Source organism: Lontra canadensis, unplaced genomic scaffold (genome assembly GCF_010015895.1).
Source record: "Lontra canadensis isolate GAN:19392208 unplaced genomic scaffold, GSC_riverotter_1.0 scaffold68, whole genome shotgun sequence".
Classification (NCBI taxonomy): domain Eukaryota; kingdom Metazoa; phylum Chordata; class Mammalia; order Carnivora; family Mustelidae; genus Lontra; species Lontra canadensis.
Window position 1 is genome coordinate 9,680,201 of NW_022631062.1, and position 25,974 is coordinate 9,706,174.

General features: G+C 46.0%; 1 protein-coding gene across 3 annotated transcripts in view; it reads left to right on the forward strand.

The window, feature by feature from the left end:
• PRKX (protein kinase X-linked) overlaps positions 1–25,610 on the forward strand; it is a 73,910-nt gene extending 48,300 nt beyond the window's left edge. The window contains exons 4-9 of one of the 3 annotated variants that reach the window (XM_032880235.1): positions 8,471–8,590; positions 14,917–15,012; positions 18,392–18,449; positions 20,706–20,783; positions 22,588–22,736; positions 25,347–25,434. In XM_032880235.1, the coding sequence (XP_032736126.1) occupies positions 8,471–8,590; positions 14,917–15,012; positions 18,392–18,449; positions 20,706–20,783; positions 22,588–22,713 (478 nt within the window). In that variant the 3' untranslated portion in view covers positions 22,714–22,736; positions 25,347–25,434. Of the gene's footprint in view, positions 1–8,470; positions 8,591–14,916; positions 15,013–18,391; positions 18,450–20,705; positions 20,784–20,904; positions 21,044–22,587; positions 22,737–25,346 lie in introns of those variants that run through there. The other 2 variants (XM_032880237.1, XM_032880236.1) reach the window with 2 other exon arrangements.
• The last annotated feature ends 364 nt before the right edge of the window (positions 25,611–25,974 follow it).

Here is a 25,974-nt window from a genome sequence, read left to right on the forward strand (position 1 = left end):
GCGTATGTGGGTCCAAGGGTTGTTCCCTGCCCGCCCTCTCTTCCCACTGTCCACTCTGTCACCATCACCGGGTGACCTGTGGTCTTAGGTCCCACTAGGGGCACTGCTTGTGCCTCCATTCTGAAAAAAATGACAAAATGCCGATACTGTTTCTTGGCTAGTCCTTCTGCATTTCTCAGGTGGAAGTTGTCTATAAAGAGCCCCTTCCCCTCATCACCCATTGGGTGACCTTCAAACACCGCCCTTCATGAGAGCAGGAAGGCTGTCCTGCATTCATTCAGCTCATTTAAGGGTTTCCAGAGTAATGACCTTGGCCCTTAGTGACTCAAATGGGGCCATTGCATTTTTTTTTTTTTTAATACTGTTAACACTCAGAAAACACAATCGCATGTGTTTTTAATTCAAGGTAATCTTTTTTTTTTTCCCCCTCCTCTGTGTTTAAATTGTCCTCCTCTTAATAGGGAGTGACCACATAATGGCTCAGACTCTCCTTTTGGGTCAATGAAAAGGTTTTTGATCTAGACAGGTTGTGGTTGCGCAACATTCTGAATGCACCAAATGCCCCAAAATGGCTTGCTTTAAAATGGCAAGTTTTGGGGTGCCTGGCTGACTCAGATGAGTACTCTTCCAATCAGTCACAGCTCTTGATCTCAGGAATCATGAGTCCGAGCCCCTATTGGATGTAGAGATTAGTAAAAAAAAAAAAAAAAAAAAAACTTTAAAAAGTTAATAAAATGGCACATTTTATGTTCTGTGAATTTTGCCTTGATTAAAAAGGCAACAACAGTTCCATCTTTGTAGGAGCCCCTGGACCCTTTTGCCAGCATTCCATTGGCTTTGACAACTTCCTTGCATTCATTGACTAGAGGAAGCCCCGGGTCGCTGTATATATCTCTCCTCTGTCCTGGAGTCATCACTTCTTTAAGGAACTCTGGGCACTGTTGGTGGGAAATAGTATTTGAAGACCCCACAAGAGGTGCTCCTCACTGTGGGGGTTTCATTGCTTCTAGGAATTCTTGGGGGACAGGGGTGCCTGGGTGGCTCAGGGTGTTAAAGCCTCTGCTTTCAGCTCAGGTCATGATCCCGGGGTCTTGGGATTGAGCCCCGCATTGGGCTCTCTGCTCAGTGGGGAGCCTGCTTCCTCCTCTCTCTCTCTCTCTACCTCTCTGCCTACTTGTACTCTCTCTCTGTCAAATAAATAAATAAAATCTTTAAAAAAAAAAAAAAAAGGAATTCCTGGGGGACAGAATTAAAATCACATTTTTTTTTTTTTATTTTCAAGAGAAAAGCAAATGATGAGTCCAAACTTCAGTAGTTGTATTTAAGGCCATGGGTTTTTACTTAGTTTTTATGAATTATTCTTGTACCTCTTTGCTTACCTGGAAACCCTCCCTACCCATGGCATTTATCCACAGAAGCAAGTCCTTGCAGTACTGCACACAGCTGACCTTGGTATGCAACCCTGTAGTTGAAATGTTCCAGCCCAAGATGTGGGTTTAGATGTTTTAATCCCTTTGTTAGGAAACCAGCCAGAGAACCGAGCCCAAGTTAAGTTGTGAAACTGGTGAGGGACTTTGTTTCATGAAAATAAAAACCAAAGCTATAAAAGATTGTTAGATGAGAGCCAGGCTTTGAAATCCATCCCTTTCTCTCTCTCTCATTCTTTCCTCTGCACCAGGGCTCAGCAAACAACAGGTCATGGGATCTGGCCCACCACTTGTGTTTTGTAAATAAAGTTTTATTAGCACACAGTCACACAGTTTGTTTACGTCTTGTCTACAGCAGTCCTCATGCTGCAGGAGCAGGGTTCTGTGAGCGCTGCAGACACAGATGGCCAGAGATAATATGTAAACAGATGAATGTGGCTGTGTGCCAATAACACTTTATTTATAAAGTAAACGAGGGGCTTGGGAGTAAATAGAACAAGACAGCGTCACTTGGCAGAGCATGTCATTTTAAAAAAATATTTTATTTAAATTCAATTAGTTAGCATAGAGTGTATTATTAGTTTCAGAAGTAGAGTTTAGCGATTCATCTGTCGCATCTAACACCCAGTGCCAGTCACATCACGTGCCCTCCTTCATGCCCATCCCCCAGATACACCCCATCCCCCCATCCCCTTCCCTCCAGCAACCTTCTCGGTTTGTGCCCTAGAGTTAAGAGTCTCTTCATGGTTTGTCTCCCTCTCTGATTTCACCTGATTTTATTTTTCCTTCCCTTCCTCTGTGTTCATCTGTTTTGTTTCTTAAATTCCACTTATGAGTGAAACCATATGATAATTGTCTTTTTCTGACTGACTTACTTCACTGAGCATAATACCCTCTAGTTCCATCCATGTTTTTGCAAATAGTTAGATATATTTATTTAAAAGTATAAAGAAGATATGGTGTGTGTGTATATATATATATACACACACACACACCCCACATCTTCTTTATTCATCTTTATTCATCTTCTTTATTCATTTGTTGATGGACATCTGGGCTCTTGACATAGTTTGGCTGCAGTGGACGGCAGTGTATGCCTTTTATGTTTATTTTATATTGTATATATATTATATATATAAATACTTATATTTACTTATTTATTAAAAATTTTATTTATTTCTATGTTAGAGGGAGAGAGAGGGAGAGCACACAAGCAGAGGGGGAGCAGCAGAGGGAGAGGGGGAAGCTCACTCCCGGCTGAGCAGGGAGCCCAACGTGGGACTCAATCTCAGGACCTAAGCCGAAGGCAGACGCCCAACCGACCGAGCCACCCAGGTATCCCAGTGCATACCTCTTAATACCGATTTAGTCTCTGTGCAGTAAAAATATATCATCTGTTCAATATATTCAGCATCTGGCCATTTCCAGACACAGTTTGGTCTGCACCCCCCAAACTAGACCATCTGTTGTGTGAGCTGGTTAAAACCAACCAGAAGGTATATTCATCCCACGGATGGTTATTCAGGCATGAACAGTAACAAAGCCACAACATCCGTGAACCTGGTAAGTCGTTATCACAAGTGAAAGAAGCCAGATGCGAAAGGCCATGTAGTGTGTGAGTTCACATATATGAGCTACCTTGTGTTGTCAAAGTGTAGAGCCCGAAGGCAGGATAGATGGATCCAGGGCCATGTCCCCATACTGTCCTGAGCCCTGCCTGTCTGCTCGTGCTGCCTCATGGTGTTCCTGCCTCCCCTCGCACTGGTGCGTCAGAAACCACCAGTTTACTCCCAGATGCTGTGTAGACGCAGCAGGGGTGGGACATGCCCAGGATCCTGGAATCGGCCAGATTGTCTGCTTCTCTCACACGAGCATGCATACACATACACACATACACACTATTTTAGAGTTTATCCACCCCACGTCTTCCTTGTATGGATGAGAAATCAGAAGCGCTGAGGGGAAGATGACTTGCCCACATTCCCACAACTGCCCAGTGGTGATATCTTGTGACTGCCAACTCCGATCTTTCTGTTACCATCGGCCTCTCTTAATGGGAGCATCACATCAGAGCAGGGATGAAGAATGAAGAGGGGAGCTGTGGGGATACTTGCTGCAGTAGGACCGCAAATACTGTTGGGCTGCTCAGGTCAGACATGTAATTGCCTCTGTATGTCTTTTTTTTTTTTTTTAAATATTATTTGTTTGTCAGAGAGATAGACACAGACAGAGTACAAGTGGGGGGAGAGACAAGCAGAGAGAGAAGCAGACTCCCTACTGAGCAAGGAGCCTGATGCAGGGATTATGACCGGAGCCAAAAGCAGCTGCTTAACCACTGAGCCACCCAGGCGTTTCGTACCTCCGTATGCCTTGCTTTGCTCATCTGGGAGGGGAGAATTGTTCCCACTTTGTAGGATTGTTGCTAAGAATGGGTGGATCTGCTAATTGGAAATAAATCCTTCCAGCAGCTCCTGGCACATACTAAGCATTGAGTAGACATAAGTTGCTTCTGACTGTATCGTCCCCATTATTAGTATCACCATCGTCACCACCTTCACCACCATCATCCCCATCACCACTGCCATTACCACCTAAACCATCATTATCACCACCACCACCATCACCGCCTAAGCCATCATTATCACCACCACCACCATCATCATCACTATAATCACCACCATTAAAATTACCACCTCCTTCACCATGATTATCATGACCATCACTCATCACCACCATCACCTTCATCCCCATCACCACCACCATCACCACCACCACCATCATCATCACTATCATCACCACCTCCTTCACCATGATTATCATGACTATCAGCCATCACCACCAGCACCATCTCCTTCATCCCCATCACCACCACCTACACCATCATTATCACCAACATCATCATCACTATCATCACCACCATTAAAATCACCACTTCCTTCACCATCATTATCATGACCATCAGCCATCACCACCATCACCATCATCACCATCACCTTCATCCCCATTACCATCTACACCATCATCACCACCATCACTATCACCACCATTGCTATGGACTAAATTATGTCCCTCCAGAATTCATGTATTAAAGCTTTAACTCTCCCAAGGCCACTGTATTTAGAGATAGGGCTTTTAGGAGGTAATTAAGGTTAAATGAGGTCAAGACAGTGGGGTCCTAATCTGAAAGGATTGACTACCTTATAGGAAATTGATTTGTCACAGTTCTGGAGGCTGGCAGTCCAAGCTCAGGGTGCCAGGCAGCTTGGTTGCTGGTGAGGACTCTTGCTGGTTTTTTTAGATGGCTGCCCACTCACTGTGAGGTAGGGATCTCAGAGAGAGATCTCTCTGTCTCTCCCTCTTCTCACAAGCACACCAGTTACTGAGTTAGTTCATCCTGGTCCAATATGACATCGTCATAACTTGATTACATCTGCAAGACCTTATTTCCAAATAAGATCACATTCACAGGCTCTGGGGTTTAGGACTTTTGGGGGAATAGGGTTTGCCCCTATATAGACGCCCTGGCAGGCAATGGGAGGTTAATACAGTTCAATACACATACCTTGCAGAGAATCCGGTCTTTCTTTCATTAACATGGTCTCCCTTCCTCGCCATAGTGGAACTGATAACACTGAACACTGAGAACATCAGGTGTAACCTTGCCTGCTCTCTAGAGCTGTGTGAGCAGAAGGAGAGATGACTGGGGGCATGGATAATTCACAGCCTGGACCCGTGGCCTCTGAATAACATGAGGGGCTGTTTGTCTCATCTTTCCATGTTGACCACCGTCCAAAGCTCTCTAGATGTTTATGCCTCTGTGTACATCCACGATGCACCGGGGCCATTTGCAGGAGGGCCTTCCTCTAAACAAGTCTTGGGCTATGTAGGGAAGTTCAGAAACTAGAAGGTTCCACAGCCTTCCCCCGTGCCTCTTATGCTAGGACAGAGCCAGAAAGAAACGAACCTTTCCAGATGCAAGGGGAGACGCTGTACCTGATGCATATATAATGACCTGTGGCCACCTCACCTGCTCTTAACATGAGCCCAGAGCTCGATTTCCAGCTAGCTTCAGGCAGCCTTGGGCGTGCCACCAGCCTGGGAGTCCAGCATGAAGGACCTGCCCCATACATTGGCAAAAAGGACGCAGGTCTGCCCTCGAGCTCAAGGTCTCAGTCGCTAAGTGGAGAACCCCACGCAACATTGTCCCTGGCAGGAGAGTGCCAACCAGACACAGCTGTCTCTCTAGGATGACAGATTCCCAGGCCCTCTCCAAACCCAGCCTTTGTCCAGCCTCTGCCGAGGTCCTGCTTCCCTTTCCTTGACTTTGTTCATCAGACATTTGTCTTTGCATCTTCCCTCCTTGGAGGACACCCTGCTCTGCCTGGCCTCTTCTGCTTCTGCACTTTTTAATAAAGATCATTGTAAAGTTTACTTAGGATAAAGTTGACCGTCTTCCCCATTTTGAAGGACACGGTTCACTGCAATCAGATGCGTTTGTGGTATCCTGCAACATCCCTGCCATCCCGCTGCACAATTTTGCACCTGTCCCTAGTAAAGCTCTGTCCCCATGAAATACTTGATCCCCACCCCCTCCCCCAGCCCCTGGCACTGCCATCTCCTTTCTGTCTGTCTGCATTTCCCTGCTCTGGAGAACCCGCACACATGACATCGTACAGTATTTGTCTTTCTGAGTCTGGCTGAGGTCGCTCAGAAGCATGTCCTCCAGGTTCATCCACGTTGTTAGCAGGGGTCCGTGTCATGCCTTTTTGAGGCTGAATCACATTCCATGGTGTGACTGGACCCCGTCTTCTTGATCCATTCATCCACTGATGGGCACTTGGTTGGCACCTGCCTTTGGGCCACCGTGATGAGTCACACTGGTTTGAACATGGGTGTGCAAGTATGTCTTCAACACTCTTGCCTTTGTTTCCTTCGGGTGTACAGTGGAAGGCGTCACAGATCATACGATGATGCTAGGTTTCACTTCGCAGGCGCCCGCCATACTGTCCTCCATGGTGACTGCACCCGCTTGCCTCCTCACCAGCCATGCATGAGGGATCCCTGTTCCCCACATCCTCACTGGCCCTTCTGGGTCATATCCCAATGGGCATGACGTGGTCTCCATTTTCGACTCTTTCCTTCCTGCTGACCAAGGAGCAAAGGCACAAGGAGGACCTGAACTCCATACATGCGGAAGCCCCATACCTTCCTCTTCTCGAGCCACCACTGTCTGCCTTAGAGATGAGTTCTCATCTGTCGGAGTCTTAGCGGGTGAGGGCTGGTCAGCTGTTTAGAAACAGACGTGGAAATCAGTATGGCCATCTTGAGCTCCGAAGTTGTATTTTTAGATGTCTGCCTTTCCCCCACCATCAGACAACACAGTGTGCCAGATAGAGCGTGTGGGGACGAGCCCACAGGTGCTTTGGAAGGAGGGTAAAGTGTGTGTGTGGACGGTGTGGTGGGGAGTGCGTTCCTTCCCCGGGGCTGCCAATACAGCACCCCAACTGACGGGCTTCGGTCAATGGTACTCTCCCGCGGTTCTGGAAGTTGGGAGTTCTGGAATGAAGGTGTCTGCAGAACCATGGTCCCACAGTGGCTCCCAAGAAAGGGGTCTGTTCTGAGCCTCTGTCCAGGCTTCAGGTCACCTCATGTGGTTCCTAGAGTGTAGGTGCCATCCCTGTGTCCCCAGTGGTCTTCCCTCTGTGCATGTCCGTGTCCTCATCATTTTTCCCCCTCTATCTTTAATGAGGTATGATCGACAAATTGTACATATTGACATTGTACAATATGGTTTTTCAAAAGGTGCATAGTGTGATTTAATACAGATTGTAAAGGGATTCCACACTCAAGTTCGTGATCACATCTGATCATCTTACCTGGTTACCACTTTTTTGCAGTGGTGGGAACACACATAAATTCTGTCTTCTTGGTAAATTTTAGATGTGAAACACGGTCTTATTAGGCAGCCAACATGCCATTCGTTACATCTCAGGACTTATTTATATGATACTTGGAATTTTACCTTTTTTAAAAAAAAGTCATTTTTACAGGTGAGTTCTGGTTCACCTCCATGCTGAGGCATGTGAACTGGGAGAAAATGAAGACAGTCGGTCTTGCGTTTTCCATAGACCGTAAAATTTAGAGATTACAGCAGAAAGGTGACACACCTGTGACACATCTATGTTTTAATGAAACATAGTGCCTCTTTTTAAGTATAAGGAGAATTCTCTTATAAGGACAAGAGGAAAGGAGCTCCATTTTTACCTTTTGGGAAAAAGAGAGATCCGAGACAGCACAGGGGAGGAGTGACCAGAGTAAAACCCAACACAGCTGACCTTGAGAAGCTCCACTGTCTGGGCTGGGTCTAGTTTTGGTGGGGGTGGGAGGGGTCAGCATCCCTTTTTTTCTAGCCCACTGTCCCCGAGGTGAGGCTAGAAGCTAAATTTTTGGCAAGTGTCTGCCCTTCTGCAGAGACAGTCCTTTCAAAAAGCCCCCTACCCTGTTTAAACCCTAAATATCCCAGTGTCTCTTAATCTAAGGATTTCTAGAAGCCACTGGTGAGATGAAAATGACCTTGAACCTACAGAAACGTTGAAAACACATAGGTTTTTGGGAGCAGGTGGAAAGGGCCATTAGCGGTGGATTTGCCTTTCCTCTGGAGGCGAGCACTAGCTTGTTGATGGAGAAGACATGTAGGTTCATGACGGCTTAGTGAGTGAATTCTTGACTTCTTTCCCATATCATTTCATGGGAAAACAGATACCGTGCCATTTTTGTGTTTAAGTAGACCACGGTAAGCGACAGCCACAGTGTGAGGCTGGGATACCAAGGACGTTCCTTCGGTTCTGTGTGGGTTAATGAGTGTTTGTAAGGGAACAAGTCCTCTAAGACAACGGCGGAGTGTCTGTCCAGCACAGTGTGTCCACAGGGTGGGCATAGGGCATCGTGGTAATCACCGACATCATTGTCACATTCAGTCCTTCTGAGATACACGCAGTCACTCGGCACTCCTAACTCTCCATTATGCCCTTCTCTGTCCCCAGGACGTGGACCCTTTGTGGAACGCCCGAGTATCTGGCCCCTGAAGTCATCCAGAGCAAAGGCCACGGGAGAGCCGTGGACTGGTGGGCGCTCGGCATCCTGATCTTTGAGATGCACTCAGGGTGAGTAGGAGGGTCAGCGTGTCCTCTCCAGTGCTTCCCTCCCCTGCTGCTGGACGTCTAGTGCTTTTGGTGGCAGATACCCATGATGTCCTCCCGTGCTGGCTTCCCCGTGCCAGCACAGCAATGGAGACACACAGGAAGCCCCAGCATTTGGAACCTTTCTCCTATCTAAATGTCCTTGCCTCCCATGACTATAATATTAGGTCTTCTACATGGGCTCTTTTGGAGCAAGGCAGAGAGCTCAGGTAATGACCATACGTGTTGATAAAGATACATAAATTGCATGATTTAGGACTTTATGAATGAGTCACATGCCAGAAAGGAGAGCGTGTGCCCGTACTTTCTTGGCGTGAGGCTAGCAAGGTTCTGCTTTCCCCACATCTGGACAGCAGAGGTGTTGAATGGGCGTCACGGTATCACCGTGATTGAGGAGTCCAGCCTGGCGGAGGCACGTGGCAGGTGTGATGTTCCTCTACCAGAAACATAAAGCATGCATCCCCCTGCTTAGAGATCCTAGACGTGGGGATTCCTCCTGGTCCCACGGAGGAAGGGCTCTTCTCTGTTGATGCAGCTCACAGACAGCCAGTCTGCGAGGTGCCAAGACAGTGGTTGGGGGCCCTCGGACGTGCGGCCCCTCTGCCTCCTTCCGCCCTCCCTGCCCTGTCCTTTGTCCTCCTTCTTCAGGCCAGTTTCCTGCTGGGGCGCTTGGCAGGTGCTTGGAGTTTACCCCCAGTTGAACCCAAAGCCCGAATGACTTCGACGTCTGATTCTGTGCAGGGCAAGACCAGAGCTTTTTGCCTGGAAACCTTCCCTTTCAGTTGGAAAGAATGATGGAAGGAGGTGTATTTCTGCACAGAGGGTGTGGCCAGAGTGGAGTCTTGTTAAAACCTATATTTCTCTATTATCGGTTTATCAACAACCTACTCATATATCTATCATCTGTTATCATCTATGTGTCTGTCATCTCTTGTCACCTCTCTGTTATCACATTTATCTGTCCATCTATCTGTCTCTCCATTTGTCCATCTACCAATCCATCCGTCCATCCATCACTTGTCTATTCTGTCTGCCTGTCTAGCCATCCATCCATCTGTCCATCTGCTCTCTGTCATCCATCCATCCATCATCTCTGCCCATCCATCCATCCACTCTGTCTATCCATCCATCCATCCATCCATCCATCCATCCATCCATCATCTCTCCCTGTCTATCCATCCATCCATCCATCCTCCCTGTCTGTCCATCCATTCATCCGTCCATCCATCCATCCATCCATCCTCCCTGTCTATCCACCCATCCATCCATCTGTCTGTGTGTCTGTCATCTGTTTGTCTGTCCTTCCTATCCATCCATCTATCCATCCATCCATATGTATCCATCCATCCATCCATCCCTCTATCTGTCTCCCCATCCATCCATCATCTCTCTAGCCATCCACCCACCCCCCCACCCATCCATCCATCCATCCATCATCCATCTATCCTCTCTACCTGTCTGTCCACCCCCCCACCCATCCATCCATCGTCTGTTCTCTTCACCCAGACGTGTCCAGCAAATCACACAGAACCGAATTTCTTGACAGACACCCCAGCCTGTGAAGTCCCAAGCTGAGCAGAAAGTTAGCATGAATCACTCACGGGGCCCATCCATCCAGACTAACAACGGTTGGGGATGTGGATGGGCCGGTCTTCGTCAGATTCCCCCTCAGACGTCCTGCAACCCAGCTCCCTTCCTTCATATTACTGACCACTAGGGGTCAGCATTGTTTAACAGTAAATGAACCCCCGGCGGCCAGAGCTTAATAAATGAAATTCAGCAGCTCTGTTTTCCCCATATTCCTACCGTACATTCGAGTAGGATATCTTCTACATAGAGAATATACTACTGTGAGCTACAGTTAGTCAACAGACGTTTGGAAAACAATATTGATGGCATAGAAGGAAAGTATTGGAATTAAAATAGAATTAAAATCGAATAAAATTAGAATGTAATATTGGGATGTATTAGAGTGAATATATTAGGATTATTATGCAGAAATACTTATTGGAATGATTAGAATATTACGGTATAGTTCATTTAAGCATTAGAATATGCTGTATTAGGATATTAGAAGTAGAATGTTCCTCATATTCTCATCGTGTGTTTGTATTATCATACGCTATAATATTAGGAGTAGAACAGAAAGTAGTGAAGTAAGATCTCATACATTGTGAGGCTCTACTAGAATAATTGATGATGAATCATTAAAACCCCATCCCAGCCAAAACGCTGAATGTATTTCCATTTACCCATTCCTCGTTGGAAGGCATCAAGGCTTTCTGGAGGAATTTCTTGCAGGACGCAAGTCCGTGCACATACCACAAGATTCTCCAGTCCCTCCTGGGCATTCCGTGGTTCCCTCTGAAGTTCTGTCAGACTCAACCTTCAAACTTCCCCTGGACCACCTCTGAATTTCCCTCACTGTCCCCTCCAGCTGCTTCCTCTCCTGCCCATGTTTCCCTGGCACCAGGTGGAAGTAACCCAGGCGCGCGCACACACACACACACACACACACACACACACACACACACACACCAGCCAGGCCACGGTTGCTGGAGGTGTATGAAGAAAATGCATCCACGTTCAGAGCTGCATTCTGGGGGGAGGGGAAAGCCCTCCCAGAGCTCATGAATGAGACTTGTGGAACCCCAGGGTTCCATGGGACCCCACACAGAGAATCATGGCTGCCATACTTGAGACAAAGTGTCCTTGTTCCTACTCTACACTCTGCCGTCCATCCTTGCACAGCCCAGCTATTTGTCCTTATCCCTTTCATGAAGGACACAGGCTTTACGTTTTCTACGCATGTACCACGTCAGGGGGTCTTCGAGGAAGACATCAAAAATGGTGAACCAGCAGCACGTCCCCATTCTGTGTTCCGTCCAGAAACTCTTCCTTCTTTTCTCTTGAGTCCATGTCCACATTGCCCGCCTTGACCATCATTAGGGCGCCTCTTTCTGGACAATCCATTCTCTTGGAAGGTGTGGGTGGGTAGAACGGAGATGGCCAAGTCCTCATGGAGCGAGGATGGAAACAACAACCAAGTTGGCGTGATGCTGGGAGAGGAAACTCTCGACCTTCCTACGTGCCCACGGGCAGGTCGTCCTTTGGCACGCCGCTGGCTCCGTGGATCTCTTTAGCTCACTTAAATAACGAGCGCTGAATGCTTGTTGGAGAACTGGAAGGATTCTGTTGGATAAAAGACAGATTTGAAGATTTCTTAGGGCGCTTTCCACATGCCTGGGGCACTGCTCGTTCTCAGATCCCTGTTCTCTCTGCTTCTTCCTTCGGGCAAGATCTGGTACTGCTCATTTATTACCATTTTTTCCCACTCGTTAAACCACTGCTAACATACCTTCCCCATGATACATCCCCGCAATGCCTGCTTCCTGAGAACACTTTGTTTAAGGATTGTCCAATAAAGGCTGTTAGGTATGTAGGACACGTTTTCTCCTGGTGTTTGACAGGCCGTTTGTCAACGTGCGCCTTCCCCCTGATGAAATCCTGAGACGGTGCTGCCACTCAAGAAAGCAGTCCGACCCCCCTAGCCATTGTTAGAGCATCCGGCCGACCAGAAGCGGCCGACTCGGGAGCTATGAACTGGAAGGCGTAGTCGGCGGGTGTGTATAGACCTTTCCTCTGAGCCTGGCCTGGGCAGCGTCTCAGGACAGGGAAGCGTCTCAGGACAGGGAAGCTCGTAACGCTAGAAGCCGACAGTGGCCAAAGTCGTTGTACTAATGAAACCCAAAGAACCAGCGGCTCAGAGATTCTGCTGTGGCCTTCCCAGCACGGGGCCTCTGCTCCCTGCAGAGTGTATCCATTAATAGCTAAAATGTCACAAAGAAAAAAGCTGTTTCACGCCTTTATCACGCACGGCTACACGTTCACGTTGACCAAGTGTCTTCCATTGTCCTTATTCACCTCCCTCTTCTCCCTCAGCTTTCCCCTTAATGTCCTTTTTTGGTACTTTATATTCTGCATTTTTTCAGTTTTTCATTTCTCTATAATGCAAATGCAGAGTTAATGTGTCTCTTCTATATATCGGTAGTGGACAGGACAAATGGCTAAAAACATGGTGGCTTACAATGGAAATCCATCCTCTCCCACCTCTGAAGACCAGAACTCTGAGACCCAGGCGGGGCAGGGATGCTGAGATCCAAGCAGGCCAGGGTCATGTTCCCTCCCCGGCCTCCAAGGAGGGTCCTTCTTGCCTCTTCCAGCTTCTGGGGCTCCAGGCATCCCTGGGCTGGTGGCCACATCCCTCCTTGTCTCTGCCTCTGTCCTAATGTGGCTTCTCCTCTCTGAATCTCTTCTTCTATTGCTTATAAAGACCGTATCATTGGATTTAGGGTCCACCATAAACCAAAATGGCACCCACAGTCCCATTTCCAAACAGGTCCCCAGTCTTTCTTTATCCAGGAGTGATGCCTGCATAAACAGAACAAAGAAATGGGTGTTGCTAAAAACTTAGAAGCCAAGAGATCCAGGAAGTATCCGTAGGAGTGTATTGCGGCAGCTGCAAAAAATGACCAGAGACGAGGTGTCTTAAAACCACAGGAATTTGTCCTCCTCTAGCTCTGGAGACCAGAACTCTGAGATCCAGGCAGGGCAAGGCCCCTGAGATCCAGGTGGGGTAGGACCTCTGAGATCTAGGTGGGACAGGGCTGTGCTCCCTCCAGAGGCTCCAAGAAGGGTCCTTCCTGTTGCTTCCAGCTTCTGGGGCTCCAGGAGTCCCTGAATTTATGCCCATGTTCCTCCCTTCTCTGCCTCCATCCTCATGGGGCTTCTCCTATGTTTGTCTTTCCTCTTCTGTGTCTTACAGGGACACCTGTCATTGCATTTAGGGCCACCCTGATCCAGAATGAGCTCATCTCAGTATGTGTCACTCAATCACATTCACAAAGTCTCTTTCTCCAAATAAGGTCACGTTCTCAGATGGTCAGGGTAAGAACGTGGATGTCCCTTTTTGGAGACCACCATTGCCCTCGCTATATTCTGTTTTGTTTTTTTTTTTAATTTACTTACTTTTTTAAAATGTCAGAAATTGATTTGAAATCAACAGGAATTTTTTTTTTCTTTTTCCTATTGACAGTTGACCTCTTCCATCAGGATATCAATGGAAAACTCCCTCTTTTTTTTGTTTTCTTTTAAGATTTTATTTATTTATTTGGGGAGCGACCATGAGCAAAGTGGGGGGCCAGAGAGAAAATCTCATGAGGTCATGACCTGAGCTGAAATCAAGAATCAGACGCGTAACTGCCTGAGCCACCCCATGAAAACGCCGTTTTTTAAAAAAGATTTTATTTATTTATTTGACAGAGATAACAAGTAGACAGAGAGGCAGGAAGAGAGAGAGGAGGAAGCAGGCTCCCCGTTGAGCAGAGAGCCCAAGGCGGGGCTCGATCTCAGGACCCTGGGATCACGACCTGAGCTGAAGGCAGAGGCTTTAACTCATTGAGCCCCCCAGGCTCCCCTGAAAATGCCATTTTATAAGCTATGGCCGGTGGTTCTTTCAGGGAATTAGACGTTCTCCTTCTAAAGGATCCAATTACCAGTGTCCTTCTGAGTTAAGGGTCTTTCCCTTCCGCATTCTGAGCAGAAGTACAGCTTGTGCCTTGGGCATACGGGTGGGTATCTGGCCCATGTTGATTAACTTCTGTATTTTCTTTGATTTTTCTAGCTCTTTGCACTTTTCAGTATGTTCTTGTGTAACTTATTTCATATTCCCCTCCCCCATTTCAAGGTATTAGAGAAGACATGTCTGTTGGTTTCTGTGCTAGGACGACAGTCTTTCCTTCTGATAACTATGCCATAGACGGTAATACTTAAGTGAGTGAGCAGGCCCGCGTTGCCAATAAAACTTTATTTATAAAAACAGGCTGTAGACTGTGATGCGCTAGATCTTTATGGCCCAAAGTGCAAGTTAGGAACCAGCCTTGCTCTCGCCCAGCTCCCTACGTGTGACCTACGTGAACTCCTCTAGTATGGAGGTTCAGATACTGGCTACTTACAGACGTATGGTCTACCTGGACCAAAGAGAAAAGAATAGGACACAGTGTTACACGTCCTCTTCCCTTTGCCCTGCTCACGTTTATTGAGCACCTACTGTGTGCCACACAGTACCCTATGTTTGAAGAGTACAAAGAACGTCACTCCTGGTCTGATGGGGGGTGACCTTCTGAACATCCTGTCTGTGTCGAGCTTCTAGAAATACCGCTCGCTACGAAGCAGAGATATTTTTTCTGTGCTCGCTCTCCGCTAAAAATAGCTGTTTATTTTTCTTACAGGTTCCCTCCGTTTTTCGATGACAACCCGTTTGGCATTTATCAAAAAATCCTTGCAGGCAAAATAGATTTCCCCAGACATTTGGATTTCAGTGTAAAGTAAGTAAACCGTTTCCCCTCCTCATCGGGGCGGGGGTGTGTGTGTTTATTTTTAAAATCACAGACCAGAAATCACAGACCAGAAATCACAGAGCAGGCATCGCCGAGCAGGACGGCATACTGTGTTCTTATTAGGCTGCGTTCCGTGTCTTCTGGATACTCCGCTTTTCCACCAGACGGGAAAAGGTGGTCGTCATTCTACCGTAATGATACTTAGCCTTTTCATGACTCTTGGCCAGATTTTATGGGCCTTGAGAGAAATGACATTTACAATTAGCCAATACAGGCATTTGTGAATCACACCGAGTAAGAGAACCATTGGGGTATTGCACGAAAAGGGTTCCTCCCAGCCCTTCACCTCCTCTAGCTGGTTTTGCCGTTGGCGGGACTATTGATGGCTTTAGCAGGCCGTCTCTTTTTCCTCCTGCTTGAATTACTTTCATTCTTAAATTCCTTTTTCATGCGGATACTAAGGCTGATGAACATCTGTTATGAGGACTTCTCTACAGCTTCAGTGTTAGTGACCTTGGTGTGCAGGTTATTAAATTCGTGGTGACGGCAGGGAGAAAACTCAAGTTTTTAACACTCCCAGAACGCTTTTGGCGTTCCAGTTACCTTCGTCCATCTGGTCACCTAGTACACATTTTTGGATCGTGACTTCTAGTTCTTTCCCTGCATTTCCCAGGTGAGCCAAGCCCGGCTGATCACAAGGTGGTTAACTGAGTTTAGTCAAGAATGTAACTTTTCTCTCTTTTTGCTATTTTTTTTAAACTAGCCCATGGGCAGGGAGTACAGAGAAAACTTGATTCCATGACACTGGGATAGCTGCCAGTTGCTTTTCTCACTGGTGAAGGTCATCTCACTCCCCCACAGAGGCTCTCCTTCCAAGTAGAAGACAGCGTTTCCCTGGGCTGGTTGGGCCTCAGAGGTGGTGGTGTGTTTGACACACCAGGCAAGTTTTAGAAGACAAGCAAGAAAACTAGGTTCCCTTAAAAATAGTCATCCAGAAGGCGGGCAGTCTGTCCTGTGAATGATAAGACAGTGAGGCGCGAAGGGAGATTGAGCAGTCAGAACTTTCTTTTCTCTAGAAAGAAATGGAAAATACTACATAGAGCTTCTCCCTCAGGATCCAACTCCCATTAGACTTGAGTGACATTATGTCACATGGATATGCCAACATTTCCCAGTGGTTGGCTTTGATTAAAATCTACTCATGCCCATTGGCAGATCAGCTGGTTGGTGGTGACCTTAGACCATTGACATTCAGGGTAAATCTAGAGGGTGTGGGCATCCGTTGTCTTGTGTGGATGCACGCTGGCAGAGTCCATCCTGAGGTATACAGCCGTGGCTTAGCTGTTGCTCCTCGTCAGTAGAGTGTGGACTGTCTCTTGCATTCTCCAAGTCAGCCCCTTGTAGAATCCCCTGATGGTCTTGGGCTGGGCAGAATCTTGGGGGATATATTCACTTCCTCTTGCTAGCAATGACCTAAACTCTTCCAAAAGCTGGCTGGTTCTTGGTTTCCCCAGAGAAGGGACAATGCATAAAATTGTAGGTCATTTCTTCCATCATTGGTGGGAAGGGCTCAGGTCAGTCATGAACATATTACGTTTATACTGTCCCATGGAAAAAAAGGGACTATGACAAACATTAAGTTTAATCTACGTTTGGTGTCTTACTCCCTATGCCTCTTTTCCCCATTAGGGTCTGCCCTGCTGTCCTTTGGTCTAGAATGCTCCTTGTATAGCAGGCTCTTCTTCTCTCTTGCCTGGGACCCCCGTGTCCCCAACATGGGGGCTCAGCCAGAGCAGGAACCTGGGATCCTTAGGTGCAGTTGCTGATTGCAGATGGTGGTTGAGTAGAACTTCACTTCTTCCCATTATTGTCTAGATCTTCCCAAGTTGGATGAGAAGCAGAACCTTAATGAGTCTTGTGTATCCAAACTACTGCCGTTGGTTGCCATGACGGTCGGATTTTTACTTTCAAGTTCTCAAGGTCTTCTGTTGTTGTTGCTTCACACAACCTCGGCATTTGACTGTGTCCCCTTCCTGCCTGGGCACATGTGTCTTTGGATTGTCATTAAGATTCCTTGTAGGATCTTAGGCAGCTGAAAGGATATTAGAGCTTTGGGGCGTGTTGCCAACGTGGTAGACCAAACACCTTCCTAGTGTTTCTTCCTGTCTCAGAGTGGTCAGAGAGAAGCCAGGCAGGATAGAATCAAGGGATTGCCACAGAGCCTGAGCCAGGATTGCAGGCACCTCCAGAGTTCCTACACAGCTTTGCCATATTGAACAGACGCTTTACATCCTTACCCTGTGCTGTTCTGTAAGGGTTCAATTTTATATTTTATTTTTTTTTAGGGTTCAGTTTTATATTTTAAATAAAACTTCATTTATTTAGAACCCCAGTGTAGACCGATTTAAGTAGATGCACTAACAATAAATGGTAGAGAAACAGAAGGGAAAAAAACACATTAGTTGGGATTGTTTGAGAGTGTGGTGTTTGGTGATTCACAGTCTAGGCATAAGGCATTCAGGGATCTTGGGACCCTGGACCTTCCCATATATTGCCAGGGGACTTGGGATTCCAGAGCCTGTGACGTGAGTCTGGGGGTGTTCTCCTTAACCCAGGGCATAAGGTTCCTTTCAGTTTTTCAAAGTTGTGTCATGGGGTTTTTGAAGCTGGACCATAGGTCTTTTGATTTATCTGGGGGGTTTCAATTTATATTTGAAGTCCCTCGATATTACTGTCCATAATGTATTCTATGTGTTATGTGCAGAGACACACACAAGCACAAATTTTATTTCCTTACCTTTCCTTTTTAGAACTAGCCTGTCTTCTGAATGTCTTGACATAAACTATCAGATCGTAATGGCCCTGTATTCTGAAGTGGGTGGGGAAGCAGAGTTTAAGGGACTCATAGAAGTTTGTGTGTTATGGGAGAGCAAGCAGCGTACAACCAGAATCCCATAAATAAGTAGCTCCTTAGGGCAAACTGTGGCCATTCATTTTGGTAAAAGCAGATGTCTTCTCTTGGGCAAGGACAGACTCACGGATACATTTTAAGTGAAATGTCGCTATGCTTGGGGCAGACACATAGTTTTCTCGCATCTTCTATTGAAAGGCTTCTTTTCTGTACAATGATGTAATAGGCCTTTTCCCCTTTGCTCTGTCCCTCTGTGTAGCCAGCCCTGCTTTGCATAAATTACTTAGAAACCCGTATCAGTGAGGAAACAATTGTGAGAAAATGTGGAGGCAAAACGAAAATTGATCCTCCCTCCATTGCATAATGTGGTGGGTGGATTTTATTGCCGTTGACACGCCGTGTTTGCTTGGGTCTGTATCAAGATGCATCTTCTTTTTTTCTCCTTCCCGCATGTAGGGACCTCATTAGGAAATTGCTGGTCGTTGACAGAACCCGACGCCTCGGAAACATGAAGGTCAGTGTTCGTTTTCGTACGTCTTACGCACGAGACACTCCCATCACTTGGCACCATACATACATTTCTATTTTTAGAGACAAAGGCACAGTGATCGTGTTTAATTGTGGGCTGAAGTTCAGATCTGGGTGTTTGGGCGTGTGAAATCCACCTGGGTCTATACCGCATCCCTTCTTCTCTCTAGACAAGTAAATGATTCACCCGTCATCTCCACGATGTCGGTATTTTGCTTAGTTATTTCGACTTTTCAAATAACGTGCTGGACCTATAACTCATGTACCATACATGCCTCCCCATTCTGAGCGTGCAGTGCAGCACCTTTTACTATGTTTGCAGAGTTGGGGAACCATCCCCAAAGTCAATGTCAAAGAACGTTTCCTCCTTCTCAGAAAGAAACCCCATACCCTATGTTGTTGTTATCCGATCCTTTCATCCCTCCTGCCCTTTCTGTCTCTATAGATATCCCTGTTCTGGGCTTTCCTGTAAGTGAATCACAGCATAAGTGATGTTTTGTGTCTGGCTCCTCCCATGTTTTCAGGATCTGTCCAGATGCTAGCAGGTGTCAGTGCTTTGTTCCTTTCTATGGACCAGTCACACTCCATTCATGCATGGACCCCACCGTGTGTACTCATCCCTCCACTGATGGACAATTGGGTTGTTTTCTGCCTTTTGGCTGTTGTGAATAGTGCCATAACCGTGGGTGTGCACATCTGTGTGGGAATTAATCATTTGAGAAAGTGTACATCATGTGTGATTTTCACAAACTTTTCATGTGGAGGGGAATATATTTAAGAGATGATTGTGTAAATGGTATGATATCTTATATGCACGTTTTGGTTCTGTTGTGGCACTGCTGAGTCTACGAGAATCTGGGAACATCTTAGCTATTTCTGGTTCGGGATATCCATGGAGAAACTTAATCATGGGTCCATACCTTGGTCTTGTCTACCGTAGTCTTGGGAGACACAGTAGACCTGTGCACGAGGCTTGGTTCACACCAAGCTCTCAGGACCATCTGTTGATGTGGGTGTATTTGTGTCCAGTGGCTGCTGTAACAAAGGAGCAGAGTCTGAGATCCAGTTGGGGCAGGGCCACTGAGATCCAGGCGGGTCAGGGCCATGCTCTGTCCCGAAGCTCCAGGGGAGGGTCTTTCTTCCTCTTCCAGCTTCTGGGGCTCCAGGTGTCCCTGGGCTTGTGGCCACATCCCTCCCATCTCTGCCTTTGTCTTCATGTGGCTTCTCCTCTGTGTCTGTGTCTCTCCTACTCTGTCTCTTGCAAAGACACCTGACATTGGATTTAGGGCCACCCTGATTTGGGATGAGCTCTTCTCAGATCCTTCGCTTAATCAGATGTGCCAAGACCCTATGTCCAAATAAGTTATTCTGCACAGGTACCAGGTGACATTTCACAAACTTTATGTTCAGATCCACTGGCTTCTTCCTATGTCACAGAATTCATGTGTTTCTGTCTTAACAATTCCCAACATTTAATAGATTAAAAAAGTTGCTCCAAGGGCCATAAAAAGGGATGAGATGGGTAGGGTCAAAGGCTGAACAGCTGGGAGGGATTAGGATTAGGGTAGGGTAGGGGATGAGGTTGGGGTTAGGGTTAGAGTTAGGGTTAGGTTTAGGTTAGGGTTAGGATTTTCAAAGACCATGATGCCATTGACATCTGCAAGTTGGCCATTGGTGTCAGCCTTGAGAGTGAAGGAGACAGACCATAAGAAACCATCTATTACACAAACATGGATAGTGTAATTGGAAAGTCCTGCTGGGTAGCTGTTAAGATCTCTGAAGTGGACATGACGGGTTTGAGTCCTAGTCATGTGACTTACTAGCATTGCAATACTGAGCCAATGACACCATTTAGTGAACCATGGTTTCTATGTCTGTATGATGAAGATGCTAAATTCTGAAGAAAACCATCAGGATAAAAACAGGTGGCAGACTCAGAAATGTCCTTCTGTCTGTCTTGTTTTATCTCAGGAGCCTGAGCCAAAGTCCTACTTCTGTGTGTGTTCCAGACTGGTCCTGACAGGATTTCTTTCTACTCTGAATGAAAGTGAACAAAACACAACACCTTTATGTATATATTTTCCCTCCTAAGTCATAGTCCAGGGATGATGACTCAAAACATAGCACACTTTTTAAATTTAATTTTACTTTTTAATTCTCTACTAAGTAGAGATTCTCTGGAGTGTTTTCTTCCCTGTCCTGTCAAAATTCCGTCTACTGATGGTGCCTGTTTCTTTTGAAGAATGGAGCAGATGATGTAAAGCGACACCGGTGGTTTCGAACTGTGGATTGGGAGGCGGTCCCACAAAGGAAACTGAAGGTACAAAATACGTACGAGGGTGACTGTTGGCTTGGTATCGTTACCTGTCTTCAGCAAGGGGCAGAGTCTGATTCTGACTTGTTTACTTATAGCTGATACATAGTTAATTTGTATAATACAGCTGATCATCTCAAATCATTAATAAGCCAAGATCCCTTTTCAGTGGAAATCTTAGTGCTACAGAGACACCTAGAGGTAACGGGTTAAGACCCCACATTTTACAATTGGGTTTTTTGAGACCTGGCTCTGTATCTCACTTGAACTATGATTAGGATGAGTCCCATCCCACCAATTTCTAATCGGGAATGGTAAATGTTGTAACACAGAACACGTGTTTGTCCAACATTTATGGATATTGTACAGTGATGGTGGTAGTATTTTCTAGCTCACCTTTCTTTGAACTGAATATATATGTGTGCGTACACACACAGCACACACACACACACACACACATTTTTTTAAAAAGATTTATTTATTTTAGAGTAAGAAAGAGAGCATACACATGTGAGGGGGGACAGAGGAGGAGGGAAAATCTTAGCCTGACTCCTAGAGCTGCTGGGGGACTTGATCTTACGGCCTTGAGATTGTGTCCTGAGCCAAAATCAACAGCTGGACACTTGACCCAGAATTGAAATGTATTTTTTTTTCTTTTCTTTTCTTTTTTAATTTTAAAAAAGGTTTTAAGGATTTTATTTATCTATTGACAGAGACACAGTGAGAGAGGGACTACAAGCAGGGGGAGTGGGAGAGGGAGAAGCAGGCTCCCTGCTGAGCAGGGAGCTCGATGCGGGGCTCCATCCCAGGATCCCGGGATTATGACCTGAGCCAAAGGCAGTTGCTTAACAACGGAGCCACACAGGTGCCCCTGAAATGTATTTTTGACAGGAATCTTCAATAATGACATGCTCAACCTTGGACTTTTCGAGTCAATGGAAGGACTTTAAAAATGCTTATGCCTGGCCCCCAACCTAGAACGTAGGGTTCAGCCCAGACCACCAGTGTCTCCATGAACTGCTTTTAAGTGTTTTAATGTATTCAGTGACTAATTTGTTAAAATTAAATAAACAACATATTTTCATCATTCAAAAACCAAATCAGTATTAGAAGATGTGCATTACTGAGTGTTACTCTCCTGCTCTATTTCCTCCCAAAGCCCCTTATTTTTATAAATAAAGTTTTATTAGCACACAGCCAACTGCCTTCATTTACACGTCATCTGTGGCTGCTTTCCCCCCACCAGGGTAGAGCTGACCATTGAGCACAGAAATTCCTCTGCCTGCAAGACCAAAAATATTTACTGACTGGTCCTCTACAGGAGGACCTCCTTTGGCTGACCTCCTTTTCAGTGCCAGTGACCTCATTTTATTGATGCTGGACTGAGGCTTGGCATTGGTGATACTGTCAGTGGAGTCTGCTGTTGTTGACATCTTTCTGGAATTTTCCAAATTTTGGCCACTGGACCAGCTACTTCAGTATCACTCAGACCTGGACAGGCCTGGGGAGCTGCATGAACAAGGCATCTGGGTAGTTCTCCAGTCTAGAATTTAAGAAGCAAGAGCAGGCTACCATCTTTTCTCCCTTTGTTCCTCATAACGCACAATTGGTGGACACCTTACTCACAGTATTTCTGGTTCAAAGCTTTCCATGTTCATAAAGCAAGGACAACTTTGGTTTTTCTGTGCTTTTTTCCCCCAAATCATCTCTGTTGTTATGTAAAGGTGTAGACATAAAGGGATGCATGTCTCATCCAGGTGCGCACTGTTTCCTCCTGACTGTGCCTCTGTGTTTCCCCCCGACCCTGCAGCCCCCGATCGTGCCGAAGCTATGCGGCGAGGGTGATACCTCGAACTTCGAAGCGTACCCTGAGAATGACTGGAACACGGCCCCTCCAGTGTCACCAAAAGATTTGGAAGTCTTCAAGAATTTCTGAGGACGGGAATCCTCCTCTGGAAGGTGTATCTTTAGACACAGTAATTATGAATCCGTGAAGTTGACGCGTTCCCCCATCAAAGGGTTGTTGCTGTTGGTGGAGCAGGGCTTCCCTCATCCCCAGGGACTCAAGCAGTGGGGCAGAGCTAGATGGAATCCTTCTAGCATCAGCTTGGCCAACACCCTGGGGTGTGTTACTCAAGACATGCGGTATGGCCCAGAGATAGCATTGCCTCCAATGTCCCACTCCTCAGACACACCTGTTGGGGCAGAATCCACATCCAGCTAAGACCTCTGTGAGATCCGTGTGCACCTGCACAGTCCAGGGCACAGCCCCTTTGGTTAAAAAAAAAAAAAAAATCCCTGAGTCCTTGTGTTCTAGAAACCCTGAGTTCCAGACCAGTGTCCTCCCAGATACCAACCAAACATTTTCAGAAGGGTTTTTTTTTTTAGACCCCTTTTCATTAAAAACTGATGACAGCAGTAAACACCTCTGATGGGATTGGCTAAGCTCCATTTGACGTTTAAAAGAATGGATTTTTGAGTCATTTCTTTGAACCTTTAAGGTCTGTGACTCTGTGTCTGTGGAATCGATGAGTTTGAAGGATCTTTTGAATGTGGGTAGTGAAGATATTTCAGTTTCTCCCAGTTCTGTGAGGAGCTTGGTGATGTATACCACTTGGTTTTTCCTTCTCATGACATGCAGGCAAGAAAAATGGCAGGAAGGAAGAGAAGCAAGATACAACCAATGAGCGTTCTCCTCCTTGACTTTTCTTGTGTTTTTGTTTTTGTTTTTTTTTTTTTTTTTGGCCTCTGTTTATCCCCCCAACAGTAATTATGTGGAATGGGAAAAATAACTGGTCAATACAACGTTCAAGTTGACACCGTTCTAGAACCCTCACCAGAGGGACACGTTGTGTACCAGAGACCTCTACTCTCTGCTGGTCTTGCCATGCAGATCCCGAGGGGAAACCTGCCTAAATGTTAAAATGTGGAAACAAAAATTCAGTGAGAGAGAAGACAGGTGTCCCTGTGGATGAGAAGGGAACATGTCTGCTTGATGGGTTTTAGTCTTTTCAGCACGTAATGACCGTTCTCTGGAGGTTCTCTTAAAAAAGACTCTCTTTAGCTTTTCCAGCTTCTGCAGACCTCGTGAAGGCCAGTTAATGAGTTTTAAAAATAGGAGGTATTTCTAAATTTGGGTTTTACTTTCTCTTCTGTTCATTTGCTTCAGTTTTGAATGATTTGCCTGTAACATTTTGTGAATGATTTTTATCCAGTCATCCTTAAATGGAAGGCGTGATCCATCTTCCATCTTGATGGAAGACGTGGTATGTTTTCTAGTGCACGACACTTAGTTGATAAGCCAGAGGACTGCAGCCTTTTTGTAACAGGGATACTGTTAAATTTACTTAAGGAGACACAAATCTGCCGTCTGATGGGGTCTGTCGTGTACTCGGGGGATAGTTTTCTATTCACGGTTGGGAATTGTACCCCCAGAGGCCCCAGATAGCAGATTTTAGCAGATTCTGGAGACAGGAATAACTTTCTCAAGGTGGGGCATATCCTTGGGAATATACGTGTAAATGGCATTTTTTTGTGTGCCTGGAGTCATCCTTGAAGGACTTCGGCCAGTGGTGCGGACGCTGTTTGATGACCTTCTCAATGAACCTTGGGAAATCAAGATATCATGTCATGATCACATGACTTTGTGTTTATTGCACAACCTTGGATTTTGGTCTCTTGCTGGAGCAGCTAGATGTCTTAACATTTGACTCTGTTTCCCCGATTTTGCACAAAGGACAGGACAGAGATCTGGCGTTTTCTGTGCTGAGTAAACACGTGTGACCATCCGTGAGGGAAGGTTATTTCTTCATGAAGCAAAATGGTCTCCCATTGATGACGCCCAAGTGCAGCTTAATGCCCGCTCTCCAGAGCCAGTTAACAGCTGTATGACTAACCCACTCACCTTTGAAAAGTGGAGTCTCCCATCTCTTCACCTCATGGAGGGGACTGTTAGGATGCCTGGCGGGGAGAGGCCTCCCATTTTGGTTTTTATTTGATTTCAGCATTTGACTTGAGAGGTTTTCTCTCTAGCTGGAAAAGTTCTGCAGTGGACACATTGAGACAGGACCTGGTTTTCCTTGTGGAATCACTCTCCTCTCTTTGCGTAGATGAACATGGGATAATTCTGTGCATGATACCATCGTATCTTATTTGAGACTCACCGTTAAAATACTGCTTAACTTTTTTTTTTTTTTTTAAGACTTATATACTTAGAGATAGAGAGCATGAGCAGGAGGGGCAGAGGGAGGAGAATCAAGCAGACTCCATGCTGAGCAGAGCCAAACACGGGGCTCAATCTCATGACCCTGAGAGCAGGACCTGAGCTGAAACCAAGAGTCAGATGCTTAACCGACTGAGCCACCCGGGCCTCCCATGGCTTTCTGATTTTATTAATAAGCATTCATAGAATTCATAGAATTCATAGGATCTTTGCAAGAACAATTGCAAAGGAACGTTTGTTCTTGTGTATTATGGAGTTATTTTTGAGTTGTTAGTACGATTATTATAAATCTTGCCCACTTATTCTGAAAACTAACAAAATCCTTTTTTAATTTTTGTCTCAACTAGGATGATTTAAACCTGCTGGGAACAAAGAGCTGCACATCCGCTGTGAAGAAGGGTCGCGTCCACGGGATAAGGATATTTCCGTATTCTAGAAGTCCGGATGTACATAAAGAGACTGCATATCCGTACAAAGTCATGGACCTGGCATTATTTAAGCAACTGGAAATTAAGCATCATTAAGCAACTGGAAATCTACTGCACAGTAGGACCTTTCAGAAAATTGTTTGGTTGTAGATTTTTATCTTATCTCTTCGTGTGATGAACCTACTGTGATGTCTTGGTTTTCCTCATAGACTTAACTTTATGAGTTTGAACTGAACGTGTTTGGTTATAACCACAGATGGCGCGTGTGCGTGCGTGTGTGTGTGTGTGTGTGTGTGAAAAGACCATGGGACTGGTGCACAGGAATTGCACTGTGATGTTCATCTTTATACTTCTCAGAGCCTGCGATTTTATAGCTTGTGAGGAAACCTGTTCTGGTGGTCCATGTCCCGTATCTTTCATGCTTCCTGTCTGGTGACTTTAGGTCTTGAAACCAGAAGGGAAGACAAGGATGTGTCCGTTTGAGTTTGAGTCTGAGAATACCAGTGGCCATTAACATTGTTCAAGGCATGGAATGCCATCCAGAAAT